The 18,271-nt window shown below is 37.6% G+C and overlaps 1 protein-coding gene across 1 annotated transcript; it reads right to left on the bottom strand.

The window, feature by feature from the left end:
* Positions 1-9,204: 9,204 nt before the first annotated feature.
* On the bottom strand, positions 9,205-10,124 carry sst1.1 (somatostatin 1, tandem duplicate 1; the record flags this gene model as incomplete). Its single annotated transcript, XM_079482115.1, has 2 exons — positions 9,205-9,411; positions 9,987-10,124. The coding sequence occupies 2 exons, from the start codon at positions 10,122-10,124 to the stop codon at positions 9,205-9,207; spliced, it is 345 nt and encodes a 114-aa protein (XP_079338241.1).
* Positions 10,125-18,271: the final 8,147 nt, after the last annotated feature.

Below are 18,271 nucleotides of genomic sequence, written 5' to 3'. Positions count from 1 at the left end.
TAACACACACTTCTCAAACTATTGTATATTCACATTAAATATTAAGTATGAACTGTGTAAGAAGGTTAAAGTTAGAATAAAACACTTATTGGTGTGCTTGGGATTCATATTTGTTGGTTCGTGCTCAGCTTCTGTTGCTCTCACAATGTATAATATTGTAAAGACATTTTATGCTTCCCTTTATAAATTATGTTATATTACAGTTTATGTCTTTTTAAATAGCAGCAATATAGTTGAAATGAGTAATGCAACTGTTCATTATAATATGGGAAGAATAGGCGTAATGGTTTCTCAGCCTATTCAATTTTCTTATGTCCAATATTTCAGATATGGTAGTGTTATACTCTTAGTCTTCATTAACTTTTTTGTATGTAGTCTATTTCCAAACCAGTTCTATCCGGAGTCCTCGCACAATGACGTGTATATTTCTTAGTATTATTAATCTGTTTCAAAACTTTATTGGCGAACTGTATAATATAAGCTAATTATACTCATTACAGTGCTTAAGTTAAATTGCTTTTAATGACCTGTGTGTGCACAGGTCTAGAGATCTTTAATCTCTTTCACCACAGAATAAACCAACACTGTTTGCCTCCGAAACTTAATACTTAATCAATACATATCCGATATAAATGAATCCACATCAAGCCAACACACACAAAGAGAGAGAGGGACAGAGAGATGGAGAGAGACAGTAAACAGTTGTGCTCAATATTCCACTCATTTTGAGTCATGGCTGACGTTATGAAATGAATCAGACATTAGTCACATATTTAAGCCTGTCCAATAAACCAGTCAGGTGATATTTCAGAATCTGTGTGTGTGTGTGTGTGCCTCGGTGAGTGAGAAAAACAGACTTTTCTAATCGACTGAGAAAACATTTGTTTTGTTTGTGAATGATAATTGCTTTGACCATGAAAACGGTGGGCTTTTGAATAACTTTCTTCAGGTTTTTGGCAACACTGTAGCCTCCGTTATTTTATAGCGTAAACAGAATGATTGGCATACAAACATAATTGTATTTAAGGCAATTCAAATAAGGAGAAGTTTTGTACGCATGACACATGATAAAGCATAATTTGATATATGCAATAAGTGTATGATGTGATTTGTATCTTAGTACGTCTATGTGTTCTTGTTGTAGTTGATGGATGTGCACATGTCTGTGTTATGTTTGTTTTTTCGTGTTGTGATTGCGTGTCTGTGTGGGATGCGTCAGGGTTAAAGAACTGTTCTATCAGCGGGCACCTTGCAGTGGTGTCTGCATTGTCTGTTTCAATGCCTGTATTAAAAGACTTTGTGTCCTTTGTCAGGGTAATAGCCTCCTTCACACGGACAGCACAACAATGGAGACTGAGCGGAGGATCCCCCACTCCCAATTTTTCCTCCTTCCCTCATTTGTCTTCCAGACTTCTCCTCACCATTGTTAGCCTTGAGGGGAACATGGCATCCCCCAATGCTTGTTTGTATTATATTTTCTGTCCTTTGCTGTTAATAATAGGTAGGTTTTATTTTGTGAATCTTTTCATTTATTCATTCCTTGGTTTGTTGTTTGCATTGAAACATTAACTAAATTATTTCTGCATTATTTTGTTTAAACCAACATTGCATGTAAACAGAATTGGCATCATCAGAATGGCCCTCAACCTGTTCCTCTTTGTTCTCTGTTTATTTTAAAAGGTCTCTTGTGAATTTTAGAGTGCACCGTTGGAGATATTATCCTCGATGGATAATGTTGTCCCTCTGCAAGATGCTTTAGTTCTGTCAAGGACAAGAACACTGCCTGGCGTTTGAGGTCAAACACAGTATGCGTGTGAAGGAAGATGATCATGATAAGTTTGAGGAAGAATATCTGATGATCTCACCTCTGTGCACCTTTAGATAAAGTCATGGACGTCCTGCCTGATCTCTATCTACTCCCATAATGCTTTTCACCAATCATCCCTGTAGGCATCAGAGACAATCATCCTCAGACAGATCCTGGATAAGCCAATTGACTTTGATTGGCTTTGTGTGTGTGTGGATGCTGAGCGATGTCCATTTTTAGTTCAGGTATTCCACAAAGGTTTTACATTTTAAGTTCACATTAACTGTGTTGTTTTCGTTTCTGAGTTAAATGGTGAGTGTGTTAATGTATTTCAGAGAGGGGTTCCACCCTCTACGTCAGTAATTTCCTAAAGTAATTATTTCCCGGAGAGGACATTACTGCGAATAGGAAAGTCATTATTTCCGCAAAGCCCCACAAAATCATCTAAATTTTTGTTTAATAAATCGGTTAGGCACACAACAAATGCTATTGCTTTCCTCTTTATCAGTTAAACTCACACTGTGCGAAAATGAGGATCTCCTGCTGCGGTCTATTACCCACAATGCAGTTCAAGTCAGCTGTGATAATGGATATGCAAATGATATGTAAATAAAACAAATGGACGTGCTTCATTTCACTTCTTTTCCAAGTTTTTTGATAAGATGGGGAAACACCATAGTTGGACAGAGGTTTAAACTGTTGCAACAGCATGCATTGCAATTCTTTTAACTAACAAAATGTATTATAACAAAATTATTTTAAATAACACATTTTTTACCAAAAAATCCTAATCTAAAAGACTATAGATGTAGATATATGAATGATATGGTCTACGTTCATGATACAACATAATGGCTCAAATTTTTAATATTTTAGGACAGTCTTTAAAGGTTCAGTGTATGGAATTTAGCGGCATCCAAAGGTGAGGTTGCGAATTGCAGCCATCCTCTCTTTCAGACAGAATGCAGGCAAGGAGACCAGACGCTGTTATATGATTGGCTGAGGTGTCTCTTGTGATCCATGTTAGCCTTTATGCTACAATTGTAAGTATTACAGACCCACAAATCTCATAAGACAATCTCTTATTGAGTTTAATTCTGTCAAAGGCAAGAACATTGTTGTACATTGTCGGTCTTGTTGTGGTAAGCAGAAAGCTCTCTCCCACGAAAAAAACAACCCGAAAGGGAGGTAAAGCACATTTAAACTTCTCGAGGCAGTAATGTTACCGGGCACAGAGAGCAATGGGTCAGCTGGTATTAGCAACTTGTTATGTTTTGTCAGACTAGTTTTTGCTTCACTAACGCAGTTATATTTATTGTAGGACGAAGAAATCATCAAAGAAATATGCAGAAGCACTAGTTAAAATATACAAGTTATAAGAAACTAAGTAGAGACTTACATTGTGGAGCATGTAGGTATAGAAATACTACAGTTCACATATGAATACGTTTTAAATTTAAATGTCACAGAGTTTCATTATTATTATTATTTATGACAGGCTTTATTTTGGAATAAGCAGAAATAAAATATTAAAATAATTAAGGACAGGCTTAATTTAGTTTGTTACGAGAGTGTTCACTTTCCAATAAAGTATAGTCATGAGTAGGCTAAAGAGGTTATTTTGTTTTTTGAGGGATGGGGTGTAGTAATGAAACTAGTAATCTAACAAATTACTTTTGAAATAAAATAATCTGACCAGTAACTTGATTACTTTTAAAATCAGCCACTAAATTACATTTACTTGCGCAACACTGATAATTTTGCATTTCTTTCAAAAGATCCTCCAATAAACTGCACACAATACCTTTGACTTCTCTCTTAAATTTGGTATGAAATGTATGTATTAGTTTTGTGAAAAAATAAGTAAGTTTGTGAAAAGATTGTGAAAAGATCTGATTTTAAGGTGAACATTCATGATAGAGAGAGAGAGATTTAATACTTTTTAAGGGAAAGATGCCATTATTCTAAGCACAAGTGCTGATATGCCATCAGCACACACAAACCCTGAGGGCCACTGCCTCCCTGAGAGCTGCTAATGATGGAGAAGAACGCAGACAGACCTGTTCACATATGCAAAAACTTCACATGCACACTCATGCTGAGGGTGTGATTGAGTTTCCAGCTCTCAGGAGACATCATTACTTACCCATTATAGATTTGGATTCTCAGGATTGCACGTGTCTATTAGTTGTGTCCTTGAAAGAGAGAGAGTCAATAATCACTTTTTATTATTAAAGCAAACAGAAAAAAGTAAATAAGACTCTATGACACTAAAGTGTTTTCGGCCATTACAATTTTGTGCACAATCGCTCATTTTTAAGTTTGCATTTGGATGGATTCTTCTCTATAGCAGATAATAATTTTGAAAATGATTTATTTCTTCACACCTGCATCCAATATACTCTGGGTTTGATAGTGTCGATCCCCAAGAAAGACTTGAATCACTTCGATGTTCGATCCCCAAAAGAGACATGAAACAGAGCTTCGGGTTTAATGTGAAAAATTTAAGTTTTAAAGTGATAGTTCATTAAACAATGTAAAATTCCTTCATCATTTACTCACCCTCTTGTAATTTCAAACGACTTTCTTTCTTCCACAGAACACAAAAAATATATTTTGAAGAATGTTGTTAAATGGCTCCCATTCACTTGCATTGGTTTTGTGTCCATACAATAGAAGTGCATGGGTGCCGGCGCTGTTTGGACACTAATTTTCTTCAAAATATCTTGTTTTGTGGAAGAAAAAGTCATACAGGTTTGAAATGACACGAGTAAATGATGACAGATTTTTCTGGATCTTCAGATTTATTTTGGGTGAACTATAACTTTAAGCTTTCACTATTATTTTGTCTTATTTCCTGATAGGGTAAAAATGCTTGAGATGCTTTGAGATTGAATTTTGTAAATGCAAAGCAAAATTTATCAAAATAATATTTGATTTAACTTCTCAAGAAAAGTTATTATACTATCATACATTTGTCAGTATTTAGACTGGCACGGACTCCACAAGTTTGTACAGAAACTGATTGTTCATGTTATGCCAGAATGGTTTGGGAATATGCTTAAAGCATCGTATGCTTGGTTGCAAAGGGAACGTAGTAAGAGCGAATTAAGAAACAAGCAAATGGGGTGAATTAACATACTAATGTCTTTGTTTACACAACAGAATGATCACGTTCAAGTATAAAATCAAAACACACACATATTACAGACGACACAGCGTGGTTTAACATTTAATTATAGACAATTACAGCGAAAAACGCGTTATGAAAACATTGTTTGCACAACAGAGAATCTTGAAGCTTCTGGAGAACCGTTTCAACCACTGGGGGCTAATAGACTCCGAGCTTTATGACATCATTAAGGAAATATTGACTTTGCTCTTTTTTAGTTATTATGAATCTGAAACAGGGTATAGAGTTTTAATCATATAAACATAAATCAGTAAAAAAAACTCTTTGTAAGAAGAGTTTCAAGTGTTTGGCTGCAGCAGTAGAGAACGATTGACGACCAGGCTATTTGTTAAAAAGGCAACCCTTTATTCGGGCGGGGCAGAAAACGTTGGCCAAGTCCTTAACCCCAGATTTAGGCCTGCTGAGTTAAGCCTGGCTGTGGATGAAACGGAAGGACACAATATGGGCTGCCAAATGACCACGTAATAAAATGGTGTTGTGTGTTGTAATGGTATCCCATATGGGACCGGGGGCACTGAGCATTGCATTAACGTTGCCAGTCGGGCTAGAACAGCCTTAGCCAATGGGTTGGCATGTAGGGTTGCGTTGATTTTTTTGTACTGTGTTGTAATGTTGTTACGGGAGCGGGGCACTGCGAATGCATTTCAGTTTAGGGAGCTGTGGCCTAATGGCCGGACTAGTGACCAGAAGGCTGCTGGTTCAATTGGTTGAGGTGGATGGACAAAGCATGGGCTGCAACAATGCAACAGGTCTGACCAACCTGCGGTGGGCCTCCCTTGGCTGAGGGTGTCTTGTGATGAAGGGCCGAAACACCCAATGAGGCTGAGGTGCACAACTGACGATGTGTCTCATTGATTGGGAACCATACAAAGGCCATTATCAGCACCCTCTTACCAAGGTATCTTTCACCCAGGATAATGGACGTGACGAAAGTGGGATCACAACTCATGTGATGTCTCTCTGATAATGACAAGGAAAGGTAAGTATGAATTTCAAGAATCATTAATCCCCCAAACACAGAGGAATCCTACCCGGAGAACCCAGTGAAACCTTAGACCTCCTTTTCCTAAATTCATTTTCTTGACTGCTCCCTCTGTCATGCATAAGGCATGTGAAATGTCATATTGGGCAAGTCAACTGTGATGAAATAGTGGGATTATAACACCTAGTCCTATTAAGTGAATGCTATCTACAGCTTTTTTTCTAGTAAAATACAGTCACAGCCGATCCTAGACGTCTGGGGGCCTCCCTCAGTTAACCTCTGTGGGGCCCTTATTAAATTTAGTAAATATAACTGTAAACTATACGAATTTAAAATGCTAATATCTAGCTGTCAAAAAAAACGTTAACATGTAAATGCGGTTTGTTTTTACTAAATATATGAGTGATTAACAAAAACAAAACATGAGAAATATAGTTTACTCAAGAAAGCTGAGCATACGAAAACACATCAATTATTCTATAAATGTGATGACACAAAAATAACATATTATCGTGGGCAACCAGTGGATTGCAGGGGTGTGCATTATAGCTGACACCCACGTGAATACTGTACCCTTTAAATGCTATTTAAGTTAGAAACGTGAATATTAATGGATAGCCCAAAGGTCCCTAAATGCAGACTATCGAACGTCCAACGTCAAACCAAATGTATGAAGTGGATAACTGAATGTGTAAATCTGTACTTGCATAAATTGATGACAAAACTAAATAAGACTTTGAAAAAGTTCCATAACACATTACTTTTTGTTATTTTGCTTCGAGTTTTCCGCGTTTTTTCCCGCAACAGACGGATAGCTCTCTTTTATGGCTATATATGTAAACATGCATCATCACATCACGCGCATGCGACCGTATAGTCTGCGTATATGGAGGATCGGCTCTGATCGGTGCATGTACACAGTTTTAAATGATGAGACACATAGCACATTCACACAAATATACACAGAGCACAACCCTGAATACCCACAAGCTTCTTTCTTAATCTCAAAGTAAGGTATCATCATTAAGCAGGGGAATAAGGAGGCGCCATTAGAATTAAAATGGGTCTTTTCATTCCGCCACAGGAAACATTTAACACACAGAAAGAACAACCAAAAGTGTAGTTGTCCCCGAAAACATCACACGACCCCCAACCCCCGTCCGAAATTTGGTGCACCATATTTCCACTCATAGATTTAATTCAATGCGGCAGACTCATAAGAAATCTTTTGAAGTCTTCAATTAGCTCTAATAAATAGAGACGCTGCAAACAACATGTCGCTTTTACTCGTTTTAAAAGCTCAGAGGCAGATGTTAGGATTGGTGTGACGCATGGCATGAAAAAATGAGCCGTTTAAAATGATTGTTTGTCTTTGTGCGCATTTGTGTAAGTGGTTTAAGTATTGACGTCTTGAGACATTATATGTGGGTGGGTAGATATGAACCACTGTTAAAGAATATGTGGGGTGTGTGCTGAAACCCACACACACATATATAGGACCAGGAACTGACTAATTACGTTCTTATTTATAGTAAAATTTACTATAATATTTATTAAAATGCAAAACACATTAGCTTTATACAAGATAGGCTACACATTTCAAGCATGCATTGAGTGTAAAGTTAGGAAATAACTGCTAAACAATTTCAATATCTGTAATTTGTAAGACATGAATACACCAGCTTTCTCCCAGTGGGACTAAAAGTTAAAGCAAATACAATTTCTAGACTTTGGATGGTTGGAGCAGCTGCCCAAGTATTGAATTTGTTTCCAGTTATGGTATTAACTAACTTTAAGAACCTCTATTATGTCATCTTAACCGGAGAAAGTTGCATTCTTTATTGCCATTCAATGTTAGACTTGCCATAGCAAGCGAACAAATCATTAACAAAAATGTCCTCTGTGCTTCCACATACCGATATGAGGGAAATCATAAACATAATCTACGTGCATGGCATACGCAGATTGTATTGTAAATTGACAGAGACTATGCAACATTAACAAATGCAATCTTTGACATGCAACAGTCATCTTGTTTTATTTTTATTTTTAAAGAGATGTCTGCAATCACAGAGGAGAGGAGGGGCCCAGAAGGAAATAAAATGATAAAGGGCTGTAAAACGACCACAGATTTTACCGCACATACTGTCAGGCTCTTACTTCAGTAAATGTCAGAGATAATGATGTTTTAAATGTAACCGCACATACCCAAAATTAGGTCAGTAAGAGCAGATATTTGTCATATTAAAAAACACATTCATATTAAAGAACATTGGCCCATCTATGCTGGCTGGCACGGCCCAGTCTGGTTATTCTCCACTGTCTGTCAATCTCTCATTCTGTATTCCACCGCAGACCAAGCTGTGCAGAGAGATAACACATTGACACGACACGCACACGCAGGGTGGGCAAAGGACCTGTCAACTGGCAGGATGAAATATGCACAAGTGTTCTCGTAATTGTTTGAGAGCTTTTCTAAATGAATCTCTTATGCTGAAGAAAAGGTTATTAAGAGGTTTTCTCATACACGAGCCATATAAGGTCTCTCACTGTTTCTCTCAAACACACACTCCCTCCGCTCCACCACTTTCTATTTGGCGTTCTTTTTCTGAAGGGTTTGAGGTCATCATTAAATTAAATCTTATTGAGAATTGGCCAAGCTCACACCTGCCTCCACTGTATCATTTACCTGTTTAGTAAAAAGCGTTGTTGATTTATTGATTAGATCTTTGTAAAAATCCATGTGCATGAAGCTTTCCTCTCCAGAAAAATGCATTTCCTATATAAGTGTAAACTAGTATACATCTTTAATGGCTTGATATAAGCTTTCAACTAAAGTTTTTGTGCTTTTATGTGTTTTGATAGACTGTTCGAGTAATGATAAAATTGTCTGTGTGCGTCTCTGAAGTTAAAGTGATAAAGTTGAAGTATGCATTGGCTCTGAAACATATATTTTATTCAAACAAACAATCAAAAATAGTGATATCTGCTATAATACGCAAAGCACAATTAAAAGCAGATTTGCACACTTTCGTAAAACATTCTTTCCGATGACACATCGACAGCCTCGAGATGAGTCACTATCATCGTTGTTAAACGACAAATTTAACAGCGTTTATTTTTTATAAATAGTTTGAATGCGATGAATGATTAAAAGACGGGAAAAGAAATACGAAGGAGTAAAAAAATAAGAACTCAAAACCACACGCCGGCGTTGAGCGATTAACACGACGTGAAAGTTTTCCAGAAAAAGTTCTTGCATCCGGCTTTGCGCTCGCGAGGTGCAAGCATAGGACCAGCGGCGCGCTCCAACTCCAGACGCACATCATCTTTCTCCACGGCACGAGACAGATCATCGGATTCGATCGCTTCGTTTTCTGCTTGCGCGAGCTCTGACAACAAGTCTGCAAGTGTGTATCTGGCGAGGTCCTGAAAGTACAATGAAAAAGAGAGAAAAGTTATTTTCAATCTTATTGATCGTGGGAAATTTACGCATTACTTTGCCAAAGTGAGTCTAGTCTTAACATTCGAATGTATATCGTGTTTTTCTTAGCGCGTCCCTTCGTGGTGATTAGATCAACGGTTATTCACGTTTTTCTTTTTTCGGGTTGCTAAAGAGATTTCAGAACCATGGATAGTGCACGGTTTTGCCCGGGATTCCTTATTTTAACACATAAAAAAGACTGTTGTCAATAACAAAATCAAAACATTAAAGTATCTTATCCAGTATGAATGGATGTAAACTATCTGTATGGGAATACAGATAAGGCTGGACATTTGGGAAAAAAAGGGGAAACTTTAATTATCGTTCTCATTATTTGTATATTCTGTCATTACAAACAAATCAGCTTTTCTTTGTAATTCTGTATACTAGTAAAAGTTAATGCTGGTTTATAGTAATACATTTTTATACATTGTTTAAAATACTGTAAAAATGTATGTTTCACAAAATTCGCAGCTATTTAACCCCGTTTTGTTTCCCCATTGTGTAGACGATTGTTTACCTGTTTTCCAGCCGGGTTGAAGAGAGATCTTTGTAGGAGTTGACGGAGTTTGGCGTCTGTTGGTGCCGCGGAGATGCTGTTGACGGCGAGCGCGAGGGACAGGAGTGCCAGAGCGCACTGAATGCGCGTGGAGAGCATATTTGAAAGTATTGATTTGGAGGGTAGAAAGGAAAGAGATGCGTCGATTGTCTCTTCTATCTCTTTGGCTCCTTCTGTTGCACCTCATTCTTCCAAACTTGCCTTTTAAACGATCCGTCTGACGTCAGGAGGCAAGGGGGGTTTCCTCCGCGTGCGCTTCAGTGATGCTGAGTGACAGAGATGGCACGGATTAGGGGCGTGAATTCTAAAAGAGGTAAAAGGGATAAATGATCGATTTAACCTGCACCCTTCACTCCAAACCCTGACCACACACACAAAGTGTCTGATATTCGATCTGATTTTGACTCTGCTTAAGAAACCTTTTCCATGTTTCCCTTTTATCCATTTTCAGGATTTTTGTTAAGAGGGTAATTTGGCATATGTAATAAACTACTATAAAACAAACCAAACTGTTCTTACTGTGCATCTTTTGTTCATATTTTATGTTTATCCGCGGAGTACACATTGTTTGGCATGATGTGTAATGTCGTTTACATGTCTTGTAAATAAAGTGTACAGAACATGACGTCAGGTCATCACACAAATATTAACAAGTTTTGACTTTGTGCGTCAAGGAAAGACAAGCTATTTAAATGTTGTTAAACTGCATTAAATTAAGACTGTAATGAACGCAAAGAAAACCTATTCCAGGATTCCATCATTGGTTCCAATTGGGTACAGATGGGTCCTCTAATGATCTGTTTGGCCAGGACTGAAATCAGACCCACTGACTCTGATTGATAGTTTGGGTTGCACTGTCTCATGCGCGCATTGACGTCAAAATTTCCGAGAAGAAAACTGCTGATTTCTCCGGGGTGGGCGGATGGTGGATGTGTTTGCCTCTTCCCTCCTTGGGGGTCCTCGGCCCCCTCTGTTCCTCCAATCAGGACGCGAGTTCCGATTAAGTGATGTTAATGACCAGGCACGATACGCGTGGTGTACGCCGTCTGATCCGTGATGTGGTAGAAAGAACTCAAACTAAATCTCTTGAACCCGTGGAGATGGTATGTCTGTCGCACCCGCTCTTGCGAACCCGATGACTTGAGACGCGTCCGAAGCGCCGTTATTTGCGTCGTTTCTATTTTTGGCTTGCCAGTTTTTCGTGATATGTGTTAAGTGCCCATCTAACACTTACAGACACAATGTTTCACAGCCTCAAATGCTAATTTCAGTTATGCGTGACTCAAGCACATTTGCCCTTGGCGATTTCAGAATAACATATTTAGACACATATGGTTGATGGCACTTATATATATTAAGGGTATGGAGTTTGGCAGAGGTGACACCAGCTGCAGCGAAGCCTATTGACAACTGAGGCAGTTAGCTTATTGAGATTTAAATGTGCATCTTGAGACTTAAGATGGAAGTCCATTGAAATGTCATCGAATTCTGATTGTCAAACTGTGATGCACACATGTGATTACTCTAATGACCTTTGGACCAGTTGCTTTGGAAGAGCCAACTCCCAGAATATGCAGACGGCACTTTGTTTGATATTTTTTAACACATTTGTTTTTGACTTAAGTGTGGCTTATGTGTTGAAGCCATTCTTTGGTGCCGCTGAATTAGGCACTTACACATTTCTACCGAGCGCTCTCAAAGCATTTTAATTAAAGCGTCTGTTTATTGAAGAGAGTTTACAATCTAATTTCCTCTCTCTCTCTCATTCCTTGCTCTCTGTAAAATGGATGTAGACCTTTTCTCATTATAATGAGAGTGTGGATTGGAGTTTGAATTGAGTGACTGAAATCCTACACTGAACCAAGAACAAAACCGTTAAAGAAAATGGCTTTCTGATTAATCGCACCAATACCAGAGAATCCAGTTTTCTTAATTTTCTTCTTAACAACGTGCATCTCTAATCGGTGTTTGGACAGCAGTCAGTCCAGAGAACGGCTTGTTTTCAGCAGAAGCGTTTTCTGCATGATGAACCCCAAATGTTGAGGTCTTGAGAAACTTTGATCTTCAATGGAAATGTTATATAAACCACAATATGTGCACTTTTCATCTTGGGGTTTCCATAATGTGCATTTATTTTTGTTCAAATCCCTAATCCAAATGACCTAAATTTGCCTTTGCCAGCATGATGAAGTGATGAGGAACTAGTAATGGTTGAAATATGTATACCTGTTTGACTGATGAGGTGGTGCGTTCAGACAAATCTTTTTTACTGGAAAGGTTATTAATCTTTGTGATACACACAAACTGAACCGGGTCAGATGCTGACAGTGTGTCCAGGTGCTCGATGCAATTTGGACACATCTGTCCATCAACCACACAGCTTTTTTATATTCCATATATATACATACAGTATATTTGATCATTACCTTTTGCATTATGTGATTGTGTGCATGTGTAACTATAATAAATGGTTCTTGCCATTTTTTCTTCTTATGATGATTACATCATCCATTTTTTATAAGCCACCAGCTAACTGCAGGAAATTACACAAAGATGTGCAAAATTCAAACGAATTTTGCACGAGAAATGTGAGCCGTTAATATGCTTTTCAAACAGGAAACATTCCAATAAGTCTTTTTTAATTATGATAAAGGTCAACCTTCTGTTTTAAGCCTTGTCTCATTTCCTTTTTTGCCATTTTCTGTTTTAGTATTTCAAGCTGTACGTGCTTACAGTAGCTTCCAGCAGACTTGAATTTCTGTACTTTGGTCAGACACTAAATATTTTTCCCAGTATTTATATTTTTCAATATTTTTGAATATCCTCTAAAAGCATACATAGGATAATAGACAATTTAGAAGACTAGTTAATTCTGATAATTGTTTATAATAAATATGCACCAGTGGTTCTCAAACTTGGTGGTGGACCCACTATGGATCCGGGGGGCACGTTATTTGTGGCATTTAATGATTCAAAGAAGGGGACCATTTGAGAACCACTGATATAAAAAATACTGGGTTACTTTCAACTCAGCATTGGGTCAAAAAGGGACGATACATATATTGGGTTGTTTCAACCCACGTTTGGGTCATTTACAGTATATAACTTTTTTGTGTTCCTTTTACCCCACTGCTGGATTTGTCCATTTCTGACCCATCACTGGGTTGAAAATAACCCAGCATTTTTTTGAGTTTACCTATTTATTAAACATTAGATGTTTGCTTTACTGTACATCATACCAAAGAACACAATGTCTCTTTTGGCACATCATTTTAGTCGTACATGTAATCCAGGGGCTACAAAGATGTATGATGTAACTCCACTTACACCATTGTGAATAATAATGAGATCACATTGCATTAAAACTGGTGATGCTTCTTGTTAAGCGCACAGCACCATTCAGAATCCAGTAGCCTATGTGGAGAGTATGATTCAGCGTTTTGTGCATTGAAATCGTGAGCCTCGGGCACATGTCTGATGATACAACATTACTTCACTGTATTTCTCACCAGACTCAAGCAAACATACTCATACACACTCAAACAAATGATGCTTCTGTGAAAAGTTACACCCGGTGTGTCTCCTCTGGCGTGTGTAATAGCAGAATCAATGGTATTTAGTGATAGATCAGTCAGGCACAGGCGAGAGAAAAGAGCACCTGCAGAATCATTCAGTATTGAAATTTAAACACATCCCTCCTCGAACCCACCCGCACGCCGCTAATCATCTCTTCAACACGCTCTCAAGTCTGTGTGTGTGTGAATGTCTTTGAGCAGGTCAAAAAAAAACATCTCCTGAGTGTCTCGAAAGAAAATGCTTTTGAAACTTCTCATCTCCGTTTTCGCAAAAATGAATCGGCTGCGATTTACACGCCACGATTCCTTTATGGAGCTTGAATAACATCAAATCTCTTTTTCCCTCGTGTCAGGAATATGGAAATGCAACAAATTTCAAGAGCCATTCATGCATATGCAGAATTCACGCTAATCAAGCACCAGCCCAGAAACTTTGCTTGTTGAACAAATCACACAATTATCGTTTTTTTTCCGTCGACCGGCCATCACATTTTTAATTGCTTAATTTGTTTAGTTAATTTTGAAGCTGTCAGGACGATCAGACACGGTCGGCTGTGATATCATTTCGAACTTCTACCTTCATGCAATGTGCATTAACTTACAGGTTGTTGTTTTAGAACAATGCTGCTGAGGACTGTGAAATGTCATAGTGATTGAGTAACAGGAGCACCAGAGGGACAGTCTAAAATTGAATTTCAGCTGTCTCTGCTTTCAAACTTATATTACAAAATAGATATTCTCTGCTTTTTAATGTAAACCTTATTTAAACTGTATTTGCAATGGTTTGAAGGGATGTGCTCTTTCTCTCACTCTATTGATCTTTCATCTTTTTTAATTCAAAAATTATGAAAACCTTCCTATGACTGCATAACATGTATATTGGTGCAAGTAATGTAGAATGTCTTCCTCAATCTTGTATTTAAAGTGATAGTTCACCAAACAACAAACATTTTGTCTTCATTTACTCAACCTCTTTCAAGTTCAAACCTGTATGATACTCCTTCTTCTGCAGAACCCAAAAAACATTTTGAAGAATGTTGGTAACCAGTACATTTCAAATTCTCAAAAAAAAAATTGCTCAAAAAACAGGTGCTTTGGGACAGGAGCTGCCGGTTTTATAGTTCTGCATTTCAAATGTTTCAAAAGGTTTAGCAAGCCTAAATCCTTAAATTTCTATAATTATTCTTAGTAAAACTTATTTCAACAAATATTCCCTTTAACTTTGAGGGAGTTAAAGGGAACTTTAACAATCAAACAAAAGTCCACGATGAACTTAACAAAGATACAATTGAAACAAAAAACTTCCCACGAGGGGGCCAAAAACAAGATAACTAAAATTGAACTCCTCAAGACTTTGAGAGGATTAGGAACTAAAAGGCATCGGTACACAATCTATGTACTTCCAACATGCTTAGGCAACAAAGAAAAACGAAACGGCACAGGACAGCAAAAGGCATGTTGATATGCCACCCGAGCATTATGGCATGGATACTTATGTTTGTAATCAGGGGCGTCGCAATCCCACATAGCAGACGGACTCGGCCCAAATGTGGCCTCAGAATGGCACTGATGGCGCACTGCCGGCACTGGAATGCAACATGTCAGCCAAGTGTGGGCCATATGTGGCAGTGATGGTACTGGATGTGGGCCATGCATGACGGCAGATAACAGTTGGGCCGATTGTGGATGGGAGGGTTGTGGCCCAAGATCAGCATAGTGATTGTGGGCCACATTTTAAATAAGTTTTACTAAGAATAATTATAGAAATTTAAGGATTTATGCTTGCGAAACCTGTTGAGGGAGTTAGATTGTGATGATCTGATTTGACCCTTTGTCTAGAATTAGAATAAATATATATTGCCATTTTATAAAAAAATATATATTTTTAAAGTTTTGAAATGTTAGAAAATTTGTTTTCACAGTTAAAAAAATGCAGTATATTTTGTCTATAACATTTAGTTACAAACCAAAACTTCTCTCTCTGACATGCATGGGCACACATATAGTTATTATTGTCATATCATTTTTTTGTATATTATAATATATTATCGAAATATGAAATAAACTGTAATTTTGCTGCCATGTTAGAAGCACCACTTTATTCTGCTCTTTGATTTTAAATAAACAAATATTTTGTCATTAGAAGTTGCATGATTTCCATGGTAGGACATGTTTTGTTGTCATGTCCTGTAAAATGAAGTCTCTGAAAGAAGAACTTTTCTTAAATAATATTTTGTATGATGGATTGAATGCATGTAGACGAATGATTGTAGTATTGATATTTATCAAGAACAGTAGATTACAATATAGAATACAGGTAAATATAGTAAATTCTCCTTACATTCCATCACATTAGGTGGCGGTATGCGCCTATAAGTTGGTTCTCAACCCGCCATAAAAGAGAATCTTCATTCTGACCCAGGTAAGGGAACCCATTAAAGTGTATGCTCTATCGGTAGATACAGTACATAGCTAACGAGATGTTTTATATGTATACTTGAGTTTTGCTGTCCAAACAGTTCATTATCATAAGTTTCACATTGCGCAAGATAACTTTTGGTTGTTGCGAAACACTGTTTCATCGGAATTTGGTTTCCTCTTCGGCTCAAAAATAAATTACAGTTATTGTGCTGCACTTCTTAACACACTGTTACGTACTGGATGTGGTTATGATGAAAAAAAGTTAAAACATGAAGTTGTCTGTCTTTGCAGTCTAAGCGCTCGTGTCACGAATAGTCCAAGAAAAGAGAACCCAAGTGCAGGCAGCGGTACACTAATAAAGTTTAACAATCAAACAAAAGTCCACAATGAACTTAACAAAGATACAATTGAAACAAAAAACTTCCCACGAGGGGGCCAAAAACAAGATAACTAAAATTGAACTCCTCAAGACTTTGACAGGATTAGGAACTAAAAGGCATCGGTACACAATGTATGTACTTCCAACATGCTTAGGCAACAACGAAAAACGAAACGGCACAGGACAGCAAAAGGCATTAAATATGGGAACTAACAAGGGATAATTACAATAGGCAGGTGTGTAAGCTAAATGAGGAAACCAGGGGGCGGGGTCACGCGACGAGACAGGAGAACGCATGGGCATCATAAACAAACAAATAAAATGCGCCTCGACACAAAACACCTAGGAGTGTCATGACCCTGCCACAAGACTAGAAAAGCAAGACAAGGTGATGCAGGATCATGATAGTACCCCCCCCCAAAGGACGCCCCGGTATCCTCCAAGGGGACACACTAACAAGAAAGGACCGACTGGAAAACAGACAAAAACCAACAGAACATTGTAAACATTAACAGTGGCAAGAACAATCAATGGGTTGGGGTGAGACAATAAAAAACACTGGAGGGGGGTGGGGTAGTACATAAACGTTTTTAGGAACATAACAGTTAGGAACATAAAACATGCGACATTAAAATACCAGGATGCAAACATTTACGTGAGTCATGTGATGTAATGAGTTGTTGTAAGATGAGACAATGAATGTAAACAGAGATGTTTTCATCATATAAGATTAAGAAATAATGCAATCTGACATTGAATTTTAATATGTGCACGGCCTGGCACGGTACGGGTCACTGTAAGTTTTGTCAAGTGTTGTATTAGTTTAGTCCAGTTAGTTAGTCTATGTTCCTGTTTATTCTGTGGTTATTATTTGTTTGTCATTGTTGTTTTACCCCCTCGTGGGTTTTTGTTTTACGTTTTCATGTATTAAATCATTGTTTCGTGTCAAGCTGCTTGCGCTTGGGTTCTCTCTTTGTCCAATCCAAGTTTGCATGAAAGGTAAATTAAGTGATCTGGGGTCTATCCCAAAAGCATAGTTAACCAACTATGGTCGCAAGATCCGTCGATTCAGCATAGTTAAAAGGTTCAAATATTTCCCAAAACCCTTGTTCGAACGATCAATCGCAAGCAGCATGCAAAGTGGCGTGGTTGGAACTACAGGTCTAGAGCTGTGGTAAAAGCATAGTTCCTTATGACAAGATAGACTTAATAACGCTAGAAAATGATGACCGAAAAAACTTGTTACGTTAATGGCTTTAAATATTTTTAATGCATTAATTTGAAAAAAATTATCCCATGAGTTAACGCGTAAATATTGACAGCCCTAATATATATATATATATATATATATATATATATGTTTTCAAAAAAAATTGTTAAAATCATTACTGTATCAGAAACATGATAGTACAAGTTAGCGGTTGACAAATATTAATTAAAGATTACAAATAACTACTTTTTAAGTGTATCCAGACTGTTCACATAATTATAAGGACCAATGAAATTATAAATGTCAGTTGCACAGTGAGAGATTAAAATAATGTTATATCGTGATAAAATCCTTGTCAAACATTCCGCAAACACCTAAATCCATTTCTCAACCAAACCTATTGACCCTTGACTAACACCCACATCCTCCACAGAGACATCTTAGCCCAACATGTCTTGAGTTTTATTGATGGAGGAAAATATAGTGTTTTTTTACAGCTGAAGTACTTCAGTTTACAGTCTGGCTTTGTGTTTTCCTACAGTAATATTCTTTGTATGAGACTCGGAGGAAGCAGGAACAAGCTGTGTGATCATTTTAAGTGAGTTTAAATGGAAATTTGCAGGCAGAAGTGGACGTATTTGTGCTGCCTCATTTCTCTAAT

This window comes from Barbatula barbatula (genome assembly GCF_947034865.1).
Source record: "Barbatula barbatula genome assembly, chromosome: 19".
NCBI lineage: Eukaryota > Metazoa > Chordata > Actinopteri > Cypriniformes > Nemacheilidae > Barbatula > Barbatula barbatula.
The sequence above is the reverse complement of the archived record's forward strand: the minus strand, read 5'-3'. Positions and strand labels throughout refer to the sequence as shown.